General features: G+C 33.3%; 1 protein-coding gene across 3 annotated transcripts in view; it reads right to left on the reverse strand.

Moving 5' to 3' along the window:
• Positions 1-18,999, reverse strand: part of LOC129217366 (Na(+)/citrate cotransporter-like) — a 111,161-nt gene that overhangs the window by 65,235 nt on the left and 26,927 nt on the right. For all 3 annotated transcript variants that reach the window (XM_054851672.1, XM_054851664.1, XM_054851656.1), the window contains exon 4: positions 10,295-10,443. In XM_054851672.1, coding sequence (XP_054707647.1) covers positions 10,295-10,443 — 149 coding nt within the window. The remainder of the gene's footprint in view (positions 1-10,294; positions 10,444-18,999) is intronic.

The raw sequence follows: 18,999 nt of genomic DNA on the forward strand, positions 1-18,999 counted from the left end.
GTACAATCTTCTATAAATACTCGAAGACACCTGTACCGAGGGGCGTGCACAGGAAGGGGGGGGGGGTGAGAAATAACATCTGTTGGCCCGAGCCTGAGAATGAAGGCGGCCCAATATATTTAATTCTAGTGTTGAATTATAGGGGTGAACAATATGGAGAGGGGCCCGGAAAAGTCATTTGTTACGGTCCCCAAAATTTCTGTGCACGCCCCTGCCTTTACCGATTGGGAGAATTCTTTTTTTTTTTTTTTTGAAACGGTATACTTCACTGGCGGACAATCAAGTTCGGGTTTGATGAAATTGAGGGAACTCTTCAAATATCATACGCAGGTTTAAAGCGATTTGTACTTTATTAACTTTGTATATAGACTCACTTAGTGAACCTGTTTTTATGATTTTTTTTTTTTTTTTTTTTTTGTTTAGTAGATACGCGGTGATCTAAACTAAACTCTAAGGTTCCAAATCTTTGATTTACCCTATTTGTTCTTTAGAGAAAAATTATGTTTAAAATGTAATAAATTTCATGTAATTTCCCTCACGAACGATTAAATATAAAACCCTTTGTTAAAAAAAATGCCATAAAACAGAGGTATGCTTTCTTTACCCATAGTGAAAGAAAGTAATAAAAAACATTATTATTAAGAGTAATCATAATGAACATTTTGAATCATGGATTCTCTGAAGGAAACATAAAATCCATTCTAGTGGAATTTTTTAATCTTCATCTATAATTGGGGGCATGCGACTTTTATCACAAGCTACATGACACGCATTATTGTGAAACATAAATTACAATTTACAATTTTACAATGTTACAATTTATAATTTACAATTTCACGACTTGCAATTTACAGTTTATTTGTAGTTTGAGAAACCGTAAACATTTAAAATACTGAATACAGTCGATACTTTATTAGAAATGAGATGCATCAATTGTTGCATTTCTGCTAATGCTCGTTCATTGTGAGGTTTAGTTAAAAGTTTAAAGGGTTCTAAATCAGATTGAGCTATTACATCCTTGACTATGCTGAGAGCTTACGTATACTCGTCCTTCCACAAAGTTTTATTTTCCTAAATCTATGACAGCTTTATCGAGAGTTGTGTGATACGTATTATTGTGAAATATAATTTACAATTTACAGTGAGACAATTTTAAAATTTACAATTTTACAATTTTAAACTTAAAGCGATTTCTGTTGTTTCTTTAGTGACTCGTGCATTTGCCTTCGGAAAGCAAACTTTGATAAAGTCGAACTAATAATGAAGACAAATTTTTTCTTCACATTCGTGCTCATCTTATTAGTTGTTTTCAGACTCATGAGCTCGACGTTTTCTTACTCGACATGCGCGTAAGGAAGGCCTCAACGTCATGTACCACATACTCTACCCTACGAACCTATTTTATATTTACGCCACTAAAAAGCAAGAAATAATTTTTTTTTTAAATAAAAAAAAACTGCCTTCAGAAAACACCAAGGAACTAAAAAGAAAATAAATAACCGATTACACTTACATACTATTTCCTACCCAAAACTAGAAATGAAACTTACTTTACAATTCCAGTATTAAAACAACTAAACTAAACACCCAATTATGAAATAAACACTGATTTTAATTACTATACGATGAATTATTTTCAATACCGAACTAATTATATACGATCTCTTATTTTTAATAACCTTTTGAAGTCGGGGCCTCTTTTAAACTACTACTTACTGAGTAGGTTTAGTTTTAAAGACTAATTTCGTGTTTAGTTAAATTAGTGTTTAATTCAGGATTCAGTGGGCTCTCAGTTACGTTAGGTAGTAGTTTATAGGAGGAACCGACCTCAAAAGGTTACTAAAAATAAGAGATCATATATAATTAGTTCGGTATTGAAAATAATTCATCGTATAGTAATTAAAATCAGTCTTTATTTCATAATTGGGTGTTTATTTGATTTTTGTACTGGAATAGTAAAATAAATTTCATTTCTAGTTTGGGTAAGAAATAGTATGTAAGTAGTATGTAAGTGTAATAGGTTTTTTTTTTTTTTTCTTTTTAGTTCCTTGGTGTTTTTGAAGACGTTTTTTTTTTTTTTTTTTTTTTTTTCAATTTAAAATTAATTCTCCAAACTGTCAACGCCGATATTCGGGGTTACTTATCGATTTCCCCCAACAAGTCGTCCCTCCATTACTTACAATTTGTGTTTAATTATTAACTAACAGTATAACACATATTTCTAGCTCTTAAAAATAATTGTTAGAATTAATTTTGTATTTTTAAAATAATTAGCACAACTTTTTATCATCATTCAACTGACGGTAAGTGCTACGATACATTTTTTCTTAGATTCTTTTTTGATGTAAATTTACTTTTAGTTTTATTCAATTTGAAAATATTTCCTTATTACTATAACTAGTTTGTATGAATCGGTGCTTGTCTTATTATCAATTTTTGTTCTACTATAATACCAAGATGTTGCGAAATTATTCTTATATAATTATATTCATGATTTGAGGTTCAGTATTTTCAATATATTCGTCAGGTACGTATTCTTTCGTATTGCTTAAATTAGTGTAGTATATTCAAAAATGTATGTCATACACTGTTAAAAAGATCGATGTCTGGAAACACCGATGTTTTTTGGTCGATGTATCAATACCATCGATGTTTTGCCATAGATGTCACTTTTAATACTCACCATGTCGACATAGTGTATTTAAATAAGTTATCTCTGTTGGGGGGGGGGGGGACACGCCGGTTACTAAGAAGAAAAAAATAGGCCAATAGTTGACAGCCTTATGCAGGTAACGCAAGCATTCCTTTGCCTACGTATCTATACCTTTCACATTGATGAATTTTCGGCTGCATTCCATTTTTCGACTGGAAAGTAACCTACCGAGTTTTATTTTGAATGGAGAATATTTTTGATGTCAGACGAATTTGTATTGAGAGTCAATTATCCGAAGGCGGGCGAGCAGAGAAACAAAGAAAAAATGAAAATGTGAGTTCACTCATTCTTTTTGCCGAAGAAAATGAAACTGTCGAATTTCATCGTATGAAACGTAAAGCTTCAGCGGGAAAACTACAATGAAAAGGCCTCCTTGTACACTTTATGTGCAATATTATGGAATGACTATACTTATAGAAAAATCATTCAAGCAGAAAGAATGGAAAATAAGGATACACCTGGAAACATTAATCAAAAATGCTTCCTTATATATTTTTTTTTAACAGCAGGTCTCGATTTTCCAAGCAAAAAAATGCTTATCTATATTTACAACAGATCTGAAGGAATGTATTCAAAATATTTTTTTATGTACACTGAAAGAAACATCACGGTATTTGTGAATCAATAAATGTTTGCCTTGTTTGTGAGCATGTTTGTCTAATGAACCAAATGGATAGCCTGAAAGAACTAATCCCTAGTTGTAACACATTAAACAATTCAGCTGCGTGCTTTTTCAGTGAGTTTAATGAATTGTGTTCATGTTAAACTTTATTGAAGAAATGGAATGACTCTGGGGCGATTGTACTATCTTTGGATACTACAGAACAACTGCGAGCTAGAGCAATATGATTATATTTGACTTCTCAGCATCAGAGTGCTCCAGAAGAAACGGTTTTCCAAATCATGTAATAAATGACAAACCAATAACGAGTTGCTCCCTAGGTTTGGACTTGAAGGCATTGAAAAAAGAAAAAAAAAAGAACCAGATTACAACATTATCCGAACCGCCATCCAATAAGGTACATCTCAACAGATCGTTGATGGAGAGGCTGTGGATCTACTTGTTTTTTTTTTTTTTTTTTTTTTTTTGCTGTTTTTGTCTCAAGCATTCAAAATATTTCCTTCCATAAAAATGCCAAATTCCGGTTAATTTATATTCAGCTTTATAATTCTTTTTTTCAACCGAAGAAAAATAGAATAGCTCTTAGTACTCTTTCTTGACGCAGTTAGAGGATGTGATACCACATCTTCCCATGTCTGGCTAAAAAAAAAAAGTGCGGTGTTTTTCAAACGAACTGGTGTTAGGTTGACCACACTCCCCCACTTCACACTTTTACTTCCTGAAATCAGTCACGAAGCTTAAGCCGAATCTGTGCAGATGGTCCACTTATATACAGCAAAGCTAGTTACTCTGTATGGAAATGAGGTATCCACCGATATTCCTCGACAGTATTCAGTTCCACCTGTTCGTCAAAGTAGCATTTAATGCAACTGTGAACCTTCTTTTTTAGTCTTTAATAGGACTGGGCGTATCAGAATTTTAATTCCGCGATATATCGCTCTCCAACATTGATATTTTCGATATATCGATATATTCTTGGAGAGGGGGGGGGGGGGACTGCAAAGGTTCAGAGCATATTATATCGAAAAACAACAAAAAACATTTCCAAATATAATAAATGCAATTATTTCTCTAACTCAAAATTTCTTGGGGGGGGGGGGGTGAGTGCGTGCAAATGGCATAGATCAATGCATGACAAAAGTACTTTGCAACGAAAAAGTTTTAAATATTCAATTCAATATTTTGTCTAAATCTTTCAATTTGAGCAGTCTCAATAATTTGAATGCACTTTGAACTATATTTCATATTGACGTCTTAAATAATTTATTTTTCGTCATTTAATAGCTCTTGCTTTAAGACTTTTTACTTCTTAGTTGAGTAACATTAAGTAAAATACTAATAACAAATCCTTAAAGAATGCAGATCTAAATTTCGGAAACTATCACACCATACACCCATTAAGCACACAAAACTATAAAATATACCTTTAATTTATATATCACTAGCTGCATTACCCGACTTTGCACGGTCTACCTCGAAAATAGAAGTTTCGTCTAGTGACACATGTTTAGCAATCAGGATTAAAAAAGAAGGGGGAAAAAAGTAGCAAACATTTCCCGTCAATGTATAGAAAGCACAATTTTGTGACTCAAAATTTAAATTTAGGCATCATTGGATTTTTTCGTAATCATTTTGGATTTTCTAGTAAAACCACCCAAGGTGGTCCCCATACACCCCATTTTGATGAAAGAAAACTTATGGGAATTCCTGAGCATCAAAGGACAACTGCGCCATGTTTGGGAAAAAAATCCGACGAAAACTGGATTTGCATAAGGAAAAGCCCTCGTGGGATGTATTTTCCCCCTCCCCTCTTCCCTCATAGGTAGGCGAAAACCCCTATGACAATTCCTGACAATCAAAGAACCGCTGTGCCAAATTTGGCAAAGATCCGACGAAAATTGGATTTGTATAAAGAAATCCCGTGGGAGGGAGGGGAAGGTCGGATCGCGAACGAAAACTGCCCTATATGTGAATTCTTGAGTATCAAGGAATCTCTATGCAAAATTTTGCAGAAGTCCGTCGTAAACTGGACTTGCATAAGGAAAACCTCCGTGGGGTGTTTTCGCACCCCTCCCTCCCTCATAGGTAAGCGAAAAACTCCCTATGAAAATTCTTAAGCATAAAAAAAACCGCTGTGCCAAATTTGGCAAAGATCCGACGAAAACTGAGGATTTGTCAAAGGAAATCCCCGGTGGGAGGGGGAGGGGGTTTCGATTGCGAACGAAAACTGCCCAATGTGAATTTTTGAGCATCAAAGGACCTCTCTGCCATATTTGGCAAAAATCTGACGTAAACTGTGAATTTGCATTAATAACATCGTCATTTGCTTAATTAAAATATATATTACATTTGAAACTATTGTTTTTTAACGATACACACATATTTTAACATTTATTTTAAAAATGCAATTAATTTTTCTTCATCAGATTCAATCCAAAATCCATAATCTTCGGTAAATCAATTATCTCATCAATGTCATTATTTCACAAGCAATTTCACCGGAAAACGAATACGAAAATTTCTTCACGTTTTCAATTCCGGTATTTGATAACGACTATTAAACTGAAGCCAAAAAATACCAAACATAAGAGCTGCAATAAACTGCAACAGTAACGTAAAACCGTAAGTATGCTCGGATTCGCTTTGCTACAATAATTATGGCTTCAAATCCGTTATTGCGTAGAGCTTACATAAAAACCCTATTTTCGCGCATGCATCCCAGAAGTTCCGTCAACTCGTATGCGCCGAGTGCCTGGCGAAATTAAGAAGTTTCAGTTTCGTTCTATTCGGGGTTGCCAGCGAAGTGAGATTTCGTCAGATCGTTTCAATGGTGCCGTGTGCTATGAAGGCCGTTAATATTTTACCTCGTTATTTCGGAATTAAAGTTATATTCGTTCTGAACTGAAAAAGATGAGTTGCGCTCCCTCTAGTGAGATTTCGTTTTTCATTAAAAAAAATAAATAAAAAATAATTTTCTTCAGTATTTTCCTTAAACACTTTATTCAGCGCAATATCAATGGTTTATGTTTAATTTGAACTATGAATCTTGTGGATACCTCAATTGATTAATTTTTAATTGTTGCATTAGGATGCTTTCTTAACCGATGCACGTTCACTTCTATGGGCCTAGGAGAGGCCATGTCAGCTTCAGCTTTGTCAGAAAGAGAGCGCGGGTCATTGGAAGGACCCCGTTCTGAATGGTAGTAGTATAAGTTTTGAAAACTTTAAAGGGGGAGGAAATCCGTAGACCAAACTGACAGGGCCCACATTTACCTTCGGCGGTTTTGTGAATTTTTCTCTTTTACTATAATCAAAAATTAAATAACTGTTTGAAGAATGCAGAAAATATCAAATTTTAAACACTCACCCATCACACAGAGCTATGCAAGATTATGTATTTTTAGTCAGTATTTTAATTTCTCCGAAATTAAGTCTCGTATTTTCTTTTCAAACGATATATCGGACGGATAGAAATCTAAACATCGTTATTGCGGTAGTAGATATATATCGATATATGACGGTATATCGCCCAGTCCTAGTCTTTAACCAAAAGAGTAGTTTCATTCCATTCGTATTTTATTTATTTATTTAGAAGCTTAACTGCTTCACATACATAGAGGACTGCGTGCCAGGCGCCTTGCCTCCGGGCATACGCAAGAAGGATGTACAATACAAGAGTGGGAAATAACCCCCAGGGCACCGGCGGGAATTGAACTCACAACCTCCGGCTTAGAAGACGAAGCTTCTACCACAGAGCCACGGAGGCCCCCCATTCGTATTTAAGGAACCGTCGAGAAAACAAACGGTTGGCGGAGGAGACCAACTTAAATCTTGAAATTAGTTCGTCACCTCCAATCACAACATTAAACGAACCAGCCTCACCCGTCCTTTTCAGATTTCTCTCATGTTTGTGAATGAAGGCATATGTGGAAGTATGCTGTTTGTTGCAGAGCTGGTCTTAGCTGCTCAGATTTGTGCAATCTGCCATTTGAAGATATTTCTGACAACATCTTTGCCATTCTAATCGACAAAAATGAAAAAAAAAAAAGAAAAATAATAAAATGAAAAAAATCGGCCCGTCACTACCTCCTTTTTTTCAATTCAGGAGCACGATCGTACCCATGAAGGACTTCATAAAAACCAAGACATTAAGTGAAGATAATTTTTAGGATACGTTTTCATGATAAACTAACATGTTAACAGTTTCCCCCTTTTGAAATCATTCTGTTTTCTTTCTTTTGTTCAGATCTCTCTTATTCTAATAGGAAGTTTTTTAAGTCATTTGTTCAAAAATATTGTCTAAAAAGTCAAACTCGGTAGGTAACACTCACGAAAAACACCGTAAAAAGTTTCGATTATTTCCAGTTTTCAAGATACAGAGCCAACAACATAATCTTTGAAGTTGGTGCAAAAACGATTGATAAATTATTCGTAGCCATAATTCAGCTACAATGGAGTAGTTTCCGAAATTTTAAAAGTTTTTTTTTTTTTTTTTTTTTTAAAGAGCATGCTTAAAAACATAGAATTTAACCATTTTTAAAATAATTTGATAAAGTTAAGTATTTTTTAAAAATTATTTTTATTGATACGCAGATTCAGTTTCATTTTTTACGCTTTCGCACATGACATCACAAGTGATGAAATGCCATTCACTTGATGCCATTAGCGCAGAGCGCAATATTTAATTCTCTTCTTTACTGATATGTAGTGGCAACGATATGGTTGATAGCAAGCGCAGAGCTCAATATTTAATTCGCTTCTGAATTATCATAACCTGGAAATGTGATAGAAGCGTAAACATTCAGGGCGCCAGTGGAATGCACCAAAGTCAGGGGCGCACTCATGTCTTTTTTCTGGGAGGGGCTAGAAGTTTCACAAGAAACTACGAAAAGTGAAGTGAAAGGCAAAATCAATAAAGTTTCAAAAGGCCTTCCCCCGGGGGGGGGGAACCAAGTCTACAATGCATTACAAGTCCCAAAAAACGCAATTTTAGGGAAGTGCTTAGTGACATCAAAGAACAGATGGAGGTGTGCGTTTCGAGAGAACTGTCCCGAAAATGCTTCTCAAGCTTTGAAAACGAAATTTTTGGGAAGTTAAGGGAAGATAAGAGGTGGGAAGGGGGGGGGGAAGACCTTCCCCTAGACAAATTGCTAAATTGCTTTCAAAATCTCTCTCTCGTTGTCTACTTTTCAGTAACTTCGATTACCAGAATGGGTTGGGATCTCCCCTGAAAATTTCTGAAGTTGAGGTTTTATCATACAACTTTAGGCTATCTTTAGCAATTCTAGGTGAATGTAAAGGTTCAGAACCCTCTCTGGAAATGTTTTAGAAATGAATAAGGAAAAACGCAATTGTAGGTTAGCATTGGTGATATTAGTAAAGAGAAAGAGTTCAACGCTAGAAAAATATTCAAAATCGAAGTCTTTCATAACGCGCGGTTTTCAACCAATTTTTCGTGACGTTAGGAATTTGGCAGTTCTTATCCGGTAAAAATTAAACTTACCTTTGATGAAATTAGGATGGGGGTTTCGGATTGTGTGCTCTCTCTTGGTAAATTTCCAGAATTCAAGAGAAAAAAAAACGTAATTTTTATCTTTCTTTGGTCAAGGGAGTTCGTCTTCATGCTTCTGGGAGGGGCTTAAGCCCCTTAGCCCCCCTTCCCCCGTGGGTGCGCCACTGACTAAAGTACATCATTTGTGACGTCATAAAGACCACGTCTTGCTTGAAAAATCGGACATTTAAAGAATTAATTAAAAATTAAATGATGAGAAAATGAAAGTATTTTCTGGGTCCATCTTATTGTTTTTGCTCATTCAGTGACGAAAAGTAGTACTTTTGACTGAAGGAAACAATCCCATTATAAATTTAAACGGGCCCAGGTGCTTCAATGTTACTCGCATACATACATTGATGACAGCATATTTGTGTAACGGTATAAATATTTCGCTCTTAACTTTGAGTGGGAAAATATGAACGAAGTATGGTTCCACATGAATTTTCTTTTCCTTTTACGCCAACTTCAAAAAATACATTTTAACAGTGTTGTCGATGGTATATTTTAATAAAATTACTTTTAATTTTTTTAAGCAACGTCGATCTGCAGTTTTGAAGTCGAATCTTTTTTTTTTTTTCAAATTTTTCTTAATTATTACATTTTTGAGCAAAATGTGGACATTGATTCTGTAATTTTGAGAAGAGATTCTTGAATATTTAATTTTTTTATATCGATCGAAATTTCGATTTTCCTCTATGCAAATCGTGAATTCTAAACTAATTTGGATACATGCTCAAAAACCATTTTTCACAGAGCTTGCCTTAATTGACATCAGCACACAGCTATACTAATAAAATACACAAGATTCTTGTTTTACATTTGACTTACAAAAATGAAATTTTCAAATTATTTACGTTACAGGACTGCATGCGCGATTACGTGCGTATTTTAAGCTAGTTGTCCTTGACTCTAATAGAAATCTTAGGTAACCTTGTCTACATGGAGTTTTAAAGATTTGTCTCCCATTCTAAAAGTGAATTCAAGGGACTGTTGTCCTTATTCTAATAGTGGTTTTAAGAAACTCTTGAGTTTATTTTTGAACTGTTGTTTTATTCTGATGGGAAATTTTTAGAGGGACTGTTGAAAATATTGAATTACTTCCTTATTCTATTGGAGATTTTGCGGGCCTGTCTTCCTCTTTCTTAATGAGAAATGTGATATTTTCAGCAATATTACTATTATAAATGATTTTTTTTATGGAACCAATGCCTAGCTTACTCTTTTGTGTTTGCATTTTGTAAATGAACATCAAAGTACAGAACACATAAATGGAGTTAGGATCTTTGAAATCTCCGAAGTTTCTGGGCTACATGTTACCATGATCGGAAACTGTATGTATATAGATGGGGTAGGGGCATAGATAGATTATAAATTTCGATATGAATCATAAGAATTGCATAGTCACCGTTATTATCACTAAAAGCTAGGTGGTCGTTCTTGATATCAATTTCCCCAATAACCGCTTCAACGATTGGCACCATCAACAGTGTTGTTGCTAAGTTATTTAACCACATTGACAGGAACATAGTTGTTAACATGAATCCGAGCAATAGCCTGCGAGTAAAAAAAAATATTATAGATCTCAAATTTGTACACACACTAAATTGATATAGGTGAGTGTTTCTCAATCTCTTATTCCTACGTAGAGATGTAAAATTTCCGGAAATTTTAAAGTGGTGGGAAAAAACCGGTTTTTTTACCGTTTTTTTTCGGGAAAAATTGGAAAAAAATGGAAAAATTTATTATTTTTTTTAATGAAAAAAAATAGGATTTCTTAACAGCTCTGTGTTTCTGGGAACATGTAAAGGGTTAAGCATTAAAAAATATATGCAATCCAAACAGCTTTTTCTGCTTGACAGAAGTACATATAAAGGTAAATTTAATTAGAAAAAAAAAACCCTTCTTGTTTTATAATTGAGAGTTTTCAAAGTCAAACACTAGAAATAAGTCCAGTCGTCGTTCAACCAATAATATTGGGTTAGCTGTGTCCAATCATAACAATTACATTTTCTTTTTTAGATTGCTTTTGAAACTTGAAATAATAATTGTAATTTTTGACTTTCAAATACGATTGATATTAACAAATAAATATTTTTGTGCGAAGTTCTGTATCTTTTGTCACATAAAACAACAAATGTTTTTGATCATCGTTCATTGTAGTTAGCTGGGAATTAGCTTAGTCTACCGGGGCCTGGCTGGGAATCGGTGTAGTATATGTTTTATAAGTGTTGTGGGGAGAGGAGGTGCGGCGACCAAACTGGCAAGACCTTTGGTTCTCGGTGGCGCTGCACAAGGCTAGCAATTATGAAATCAGATTGCTACAGAAATTGAACGGGAGAAACAATGCAAATTTTGCATGAAAGGGGGGGTGGGGGCGCAAGAATAAAAAATTTAGAAGCCATTAGATTAAATGTTTTGCGAATTTTACTACCAACTTTAGCGTAGCTTGGTTGTTTATACCGATTACAAATTTTAGAACAATAGATTCGTTTCGCTGCCAAGAAAAATGATAGAGCTTCATGAATATGTCTGTCATCCAAAAACTACATCATCCTTCACTTCAAAAAAGTGTCGTTTCAGTAATGGATCATGAAAAACAAAAGTGGATGTCAAAAAAGTCATCACTTGACTGCTCAACCTTATTTTTTATATATGTGTGTGTGTGTGTGCAGGGAATTCTTTCAAAATCATTTTCTCCTCTGTTTCTCAACCGATTTTCTTCATTCTATTTTTGTTCAGTAGGGTAGATCGAGACACGTTTACGCTGATTTTTTCAATGAATTTCTTAAATTTTATGTTTTAACTTAGGAAATTTTAGACAATGAGGTTTTATGAAGCAGTTAATGGAGTCGAAATTGGTATATTCGGTTGCTGCTCAGTTTGTGTTTTTAACCGTTAAAAAAATTATTTTTGCGTCCAAGTCGGTTACGACGTAAACGTGCCACGGACACGGGGCACGTTTGCGCATATTTATTTTGACACCTAACTTGGTTCTGGTAGTTTTTTGAACATAATGTCTTACCATCGTTAAAATAAAGCAAATTTATTGCAGACTGAATAGTGTATAAAGTAAAAGCTTAATGAGCATGAAGACAGCACTACATGATTGTAAGCTATAAGATACGAATTTGTAACTCAATTAAAAATTAAATGGTGATTTTCAAAACTAAATAGCCTGAAAATTCTAAAAAGTTTTGAGATAGTTTGGCGCAAAAAAAGCGTCAGTTCACGTTTAGAAGTAAGACACAGTAAGAACGTGCGTATAAAGGTGCTCAAACGTCAACGCGTAAACTTGTCCCGTCTCCAAGTTTGGATTTATTTTTAACGTGCAAAAATATTTAATAAGCCCTTTAGTTCATACAAACACAATTCTCAATGAAGGATAAAATTCTGCTAATTTTTATATATTTTTTCTTTCTTAACTAAGTATTATTTATTCACAATAAGCTACAAAACGTTCAACTCAAAATTTTCTCGACTTGGTAGAAAACAGATTATTCTTTCTGCATGCTCGACCGAAACTCGAATGATGCTCAAAAACTTGTGAGGATATTTGCTAGGGAGCAGCTTCAATCTGTTATGACTGCTGGCTCTCCAGTTGTAACCTGTTTTCAAAAAAGGGCGCTGCGTAAACGTGCCACGGTCTATCCTAGCTGTTGCTGAGCTTTAGTGTTATCAATTAAAATTTTTGAAAACAAATGCCGATTAACGGAGATATAAATTAAAACACATTTTCATCCTAAATGACTCTTACTACGCGGACGGATGGTCCAATTTTTTCGGTTTGATACTATTGGAAAGCCCGCAGGGGAAAAAAAAACCACAAACGAGTTTTCCACAAAGTTTCGAAGCACCAACCACCTACATCACTAGAAAAAAAAAGAATTGAAAGCGTTTTTATTTCTTTTTACGTAGTGAAGGAAATAATGTAATCAAAAAAAAAAAAAAAAAAAAATCCTCTCAAATTTCGCCCTAAATTTCCACTTTGCTCACACCCGAATGAATGTTGAGTGGTTTTCTCGGCCCAACCGCATGTAAATATGTACTTTAGAACGTATGGACCCCCAAAATGTCTGTTTTGACAATCCCCGAGTTAGTTACCACGAGTCTTCTCGTGACGTCTGTGTGTACGTATGTATGTGCGTATGTACGGATTTCGCATAGCTCAAAAATGATATCCTGTAGAAGGTAAACAATAACTGTAATATTGCAAAATTGTCTTCAAATATTTTGAATCGGCAGTCAAAATTTTCCGAATAAGAAAATTTTTGGGAAATCTCAGTGACCTCCTATTGAAGAGCCACACTGACGAACGTTTATGAAAAAAAAATCTCCTTTTCTAACTTGTGAACGTACAATTCTGGGTACATTACCGACAAGAACGTCTTTTGATTTAGTGATTCTTTTCTATTTACTTCAGCGAAAATAGAAAAGTCGTCGCCATATTTCCTCCTATTTTTCTTATTTGATATTTCAATGGGACTTTTAATGGTAATTAATGATTTCGTGTTTATTTCACGGTTGGTTTAACATTTTTCTTTTCTTTTATTTTAAATCTAGTTGGCGGTGTCACGTCTTACACTATGATTATTTAACAATTGATCATAATATAGAATATTGTTTTTATAAAAAAAATAGATGTAAAAAATATATCGCAAGAAAAAGAGCTAGAGGGGAAAATAATATAATCCTTAATTCTCAAAGAAAAAAAAGGGGGGGGGGGATTTCACCCGTGGCGTGCTATTTTATTCCGATTCATTGAGTTAGCTTAAGACTTATATTCACAATTTATATACCACGGAGCGGTGGTGGCAGACGTTCTACGTCGGATGATTCCATTTTTTTTTTTTTTCGGAGAGGGGCGACATTTTATCATGTATAGTTTGAAGTGTATCGTTTTTCTTAGGCCAAATATGTATTCATATCACAATAAATAATATAAGCATAAAAAAGTTTTATTTGAACAAAATACTGGGAGGCCTTAATTAGCGAATATATAGTACACTTTTATTTTGCCTATACGTAAACGGTCGTGTTTTTTTAGCCAATTTCAGGTTAGCAATGGTTTTTGTATTTGCTTTGCTTTCCTTGTATGATACAATTTTTTTTAAGGCTTCAAATTTTCTTTTAAAAAAATCTAGGGTTTCTTTCTTTTATTAAATGTGTAAATTATGTTTGTTGTACATTCTCCTAGTGGTTTGGAATAAATTCTATTAAAATTAAAGCTGTTTTGAAAAAAAGAATAAATACAAACGAAACTGAAAAATGTTTATTCTCATTTGGTTCAAGAACACACATTTCTTATATTTATTAACGAATTGAAAATATTATTGGTCTTATTGAATTTATGTGAAATGGTGGGGAGAGAACTAATATTTTTGGGAAGGGGAAAGTTTTCAATTTGCCGAATGAAATCCCAATTTTACCGAATGATAAAATTCGAGCATGCACACACATATGCATCAGGGCTGCGGAGTAGAAGGGAAAATGATCGACTCCGACTCCAACTCCGGGATTTTAAAACCACCGACTCCGTCTCCGACTCCGATTCGTGCTTTTACCCTCCATGCAAAAGGGAGAACAAATTCCTAAACAGAGATTAAAATATTTTTTTCTTTTAAGAAATTTTCACTCCGTACTTTATTGTAAACATCCTAAGATGCATACAACCTTAGAAATTCAATTTGGAAGTTAAAGTTTTCAATAGTTGCAATTTTTAGAATGATTATACAAAGCTTCATTTATTTTTTAAATTAAAAATGCATTAAATTGGGCCCCTTTTATTGTGTAACAAACAGATGTCCATCCAATCGCGGACTTTCAATTTTTTTAAGGTTATAACTGAAGACAAAAAAACTTATGGAATATTTATTATCTCCGTTAATTGCAACCGTAACTACTGGAGTTATTGTCTTTTAAATGCTACTAGCAAAAATACCCGGCGTTGCCTGGGTTAGCAATAATTATCAGAAACAATCGTTACTTGTATTTGTTTTCTGTTTTAAGTGAAAGAACTTAAATTACACCCTTTTGACGTGACTTAAAATCTAGCTTCTTCCTTACTTATAAAACTAAAGTAGCAGTAAGTAAAAAGAGCAAAATAGTATTCATTTAGAAACGAAAACACAAAATTTAAGTGTATACAAATTTGAAGAATTCTCGAAATATGAAATTAAACTTCACATGTTTAAAAAGATTTATCAGTTAATACTTTTTTTTTTTACATTGAGTCTTACCTTCTCTGTATATCTATTGAAGAACGAACTGTTTTAAAAAAAATGTAGCCGCGTGCCCGTGATCCCCTTAAACTTGCTTTAGTTATTTTGGAAAATTTCAATTATTGTGGAAATCGTTTTGGGATACCTTGGATAATGCTCTCCCTCCTTACTTTGTAAAACGGTATGTTACTAATTTTTGTTAAAGAGATATTGTCGCCATATGCTAAGATACTTTTGGTCACCATAAAATGGCGCTAAACAATTTCATCCGTAATGTTTCCAAAATAAGTAGTAAAATTTGGCGATGGTTTGAATTTGTGCACAAAGTCACATTAATGGAAGTTTTTGTGTTGTTTACGGATTTGCCTAATTTAGTTGCTGGATTATTTTACAGTAAAAAAATTTTTTAAAGATTCTTTGATTGACGATATTTTGTTTACATGGTGAAAGCTGACAAACATTATTACGTAGTCTTTGACTTCAAAAACCGTGACAGTTGAAAAAACTGCCAAATGCATCCGCTACTGAAATCTTTCTGCATAAATTTTGGCGAGGTTTCTGCTGTTAGATTGGATAATGATTAAAAAATCCAATCAGCACAAATAATTAAAAAAAAAACCATTAATTACACTAAAGCTCCGTTTAAATGAAAAATAATCAACCAAATCTAGTTATTATTAGCCAATCTTGGGGAAAAAACGTTACTTTAAGATTTGATTGAGAAAAGCCCAAACAGTCAGACGAAACACAAAAACATTCAACAATTCTAACTATGAACTGGGAGTTGAGATGATACACTAAATAATGAATTGGGTTGAGGAAAGCCTTCGAACATGGAACAAAAAAAGCCCATAACTCGTTTTTCATACAACTTAGAACTTTCTAACAGATGCCATCTTTAGCAGAAAAATAAGCGCTTTCGATGGACACATAATTTTAACATGTGCACGTATTTTTTAACCGTCATATTGGGGCATTTATGCGAAAATTTGGACAAATTAGAATAAAAAAAGAACTATCAATCGGATTTTTATCGAACTGATCTACAAACCTCCCCAGTACCAAAAAGAACAAACGGTGAAAGTTTCAGCCAAATCTGCCGGGTAGTTTCTGAGAACTTAGGGAACAAATTTACCAAACTCCAATTTTATATATTAAGATAATTGATGTGAAATATCCTGCATAATCTGAAATGGATCTATGTACCTATAACAGCATTTTTTTTATTATTTTTTTTGCAATGTAAAATTATTATTAGATGTAACATGAGAAATATGAAAAGGAATTTGAAGCAGATGTATAGGTTATTTATATAAAGTTAAATGGGTGTGACAAGTTCAAAAAAAAAAAAAAAAAAAATTGTGCAGTCAATAGTTCATTGAAACAGAGAGAAATACTTCGAATAAACAGAAAGCGAACTTTAAACAACAACACCAGCAGTGATAGTACATAATAATAAAAATGAAACAAGAAAAAAAAAATTTTTGTCCTTTTCACAAAATGGACATTTTTTTTTTTGAAACTGTGGAAACAAATAACAAAGTTGATGTAAAAAAAGTAAACAATAATGGATAAAATGATAATTATATTACTAATCCTAATTTACAGGGTGATCCAAAAATCAGGACCATCTTTATAAATGAATAATTCGAAAACAAATGATGATAAAAAGATTCGGTTTGCACTAAACGAATCGAAAAGAAGTCGGGTTTTCTGTGGCAACGAAACAAAAATTGTTCTGTTTTCGACCAACAGATGGCACTATAGCTCTTATTTTGTAATAGTTCCTATAATACAGTTTAGCTAAACGGGCTTTCTCAACTATGGACAGCATTTCGATGCATATTAGCTTCGACTACCAGAATTATTTTTGTTTCGTTGCTAAACAAAACCCGGCTTCCTTTCCATTCGTTTAGTGCAAACCGCATCTTTTCATCCTTTTTCGTTTTCGAATTATTCATTTTTGAAGTTGGTCCTATCACCCGGTATACTATATTATAAAGAGAGAGAGAGAGCGGATTTTGTATGTTTATGCAGAGTGTCCAACGAAGGACTCCCTGATAACAGAATTAAATATCTCGAAAGCAAAGGACGATATTGGAATAAAATAAACGATACGTTTTTGTGAAACCCATAAAAATCATGAACAGAAACTTGGAAATTAGTAACAAAAAATGGTCAACAGATGCCGCTGTACACTGAAATTGCAATATAAATCCCCATAAATACTGCTGCGAAGCGGTTGGGCGTTTCAGCAGTATTGCAGTGTAACTAAACTTTTCAGAGCTTCTTGCATTTACGCTAGAAATAATCGTCCAAACTATAGTGCCTAGAAGGGGTAGTGTTGCGATCGGCCATTGAGCTAATGTTAAAAATATCGCACTTAAAAAGAGGCAACCGCGAGAGGGCGCGCGAGCTCTCGCCGGCGTTGTTTATTTATCTTGAATTCCCATTGTTGATCCTGAACAAAGTGTTTAAAATCGTTATTGTTGCGGAAAGCACTGTTGTTTCAGAACTAATATTTGCTTCTTCATGGCTACAAATAATAAAAAGAAGAAAAGCGATAGGACATGCTTTGTTCCTGGTTGTACGAGTGGATACAAAAGTAATAAAAACAAAGTTACGCTTTTTTGTACTCCAAAGGATGATACTTTTTTCGTTTCAAGTCAATTAAACCTCTTTCGGATTCCAAAAATTTTCTTTGCAACCATATTTTGGTCATATTTTTTTACATTAACTTTGTAATTACTTTTTAAAATCTCGAACTAACTTATACAGCTGGGTGATACACTACAGTGGGTTGTAGTGTATGATAATGAAATATGTTATGTTTTATGAGAGAATAAATAGATAACAGAAATGATTGTTTATCGACTATTGAAACAAATTTTGCTCAGGGCTGCTAAAATTCTAAGCACGCCCCTGAGTCTAAGTAATATTAAAGTCAAGTGTCGTAGTTCATTTCATTTTAAAGCTTTGTTATGCATATTTCATTGGGTTGAGCAGGGTGAATTTATGCCTTCCTTTTAATTGTTTTATTGTTCCTTTTGAAAATGTTTCATGTTGTCTTAATAAAGCATTTAAGATAAGAATATTTGTTTCATTTATCAAATTTTTTTTTTTTTTTTTCACAGTGGTTAAAATATTTTCAGTTTCAATTATAGATGATCCTTTCATTTATTTCAAATCAAATGTTATGACTACAATGAACTTCAAAAATAAAATCAATTACTTAATTTTCATTACATCAAATTAGTGTATTAATGCATTTGCTGCAGAAAGTGTAGTTTCATTTTCTGTGTATATTGTTTTAAATTTCCAGGTAACTATGTTCTTTAATAAGCTATCCAAAATTAACTTATGCTTTATGCTTGATGTTAAAAGAAAAAAGGAGCAAAACTGAATAACTGCTATATAAATCAAAATATAGGTTCCTTATTATTAATTTTCTAAATTTTTTGCCTGAAAACATTTTGAAGCATTAATTCTCAAAAAACTAATTTGTAGATATAGATATGTATTACTATAACTACATTATTAATATTGTTCTGTTTTTTCATCTTGAATTCACTAATGGAATTAAAGGAACTGCATGCTTAAAAAATTGTGAACACTTTCGAGCTTTCCGAATTATGAAGTTATATTTTTAGCATTTATTATTATTATTTTTTTTTTGGAGTGAGTTTCATAAAAACAAATTGCAAAAAAAAAAAAAAAAGAGAAAACATCTTTGCCAAATTTTAACAAAAATAAATTGGAAATATCATAACTATTTTTGTTTTGTTGATACACCGAAAATGATGAAAGACGCACACAACGAAAACAGAAATTATGTATCAAAAGTTTTTCATTAACAGCATTTTTTTTAAATTTTATCTCAGTTTATCAATAT

Source organism: Uloborus diversus, chromosome 1 (assembly GCF_026930045.1).
Source record: "Uloborus diversus isolate 005 chromosome 1, Udiv.v.3.1, whole genome shotgun sequence".
Lineage (NCBI taxonomy): Eukaryota > Metazoa > Arthropoda > Arachnida > Araneae > Uloboridae > Uloborus > Uloborus diversus.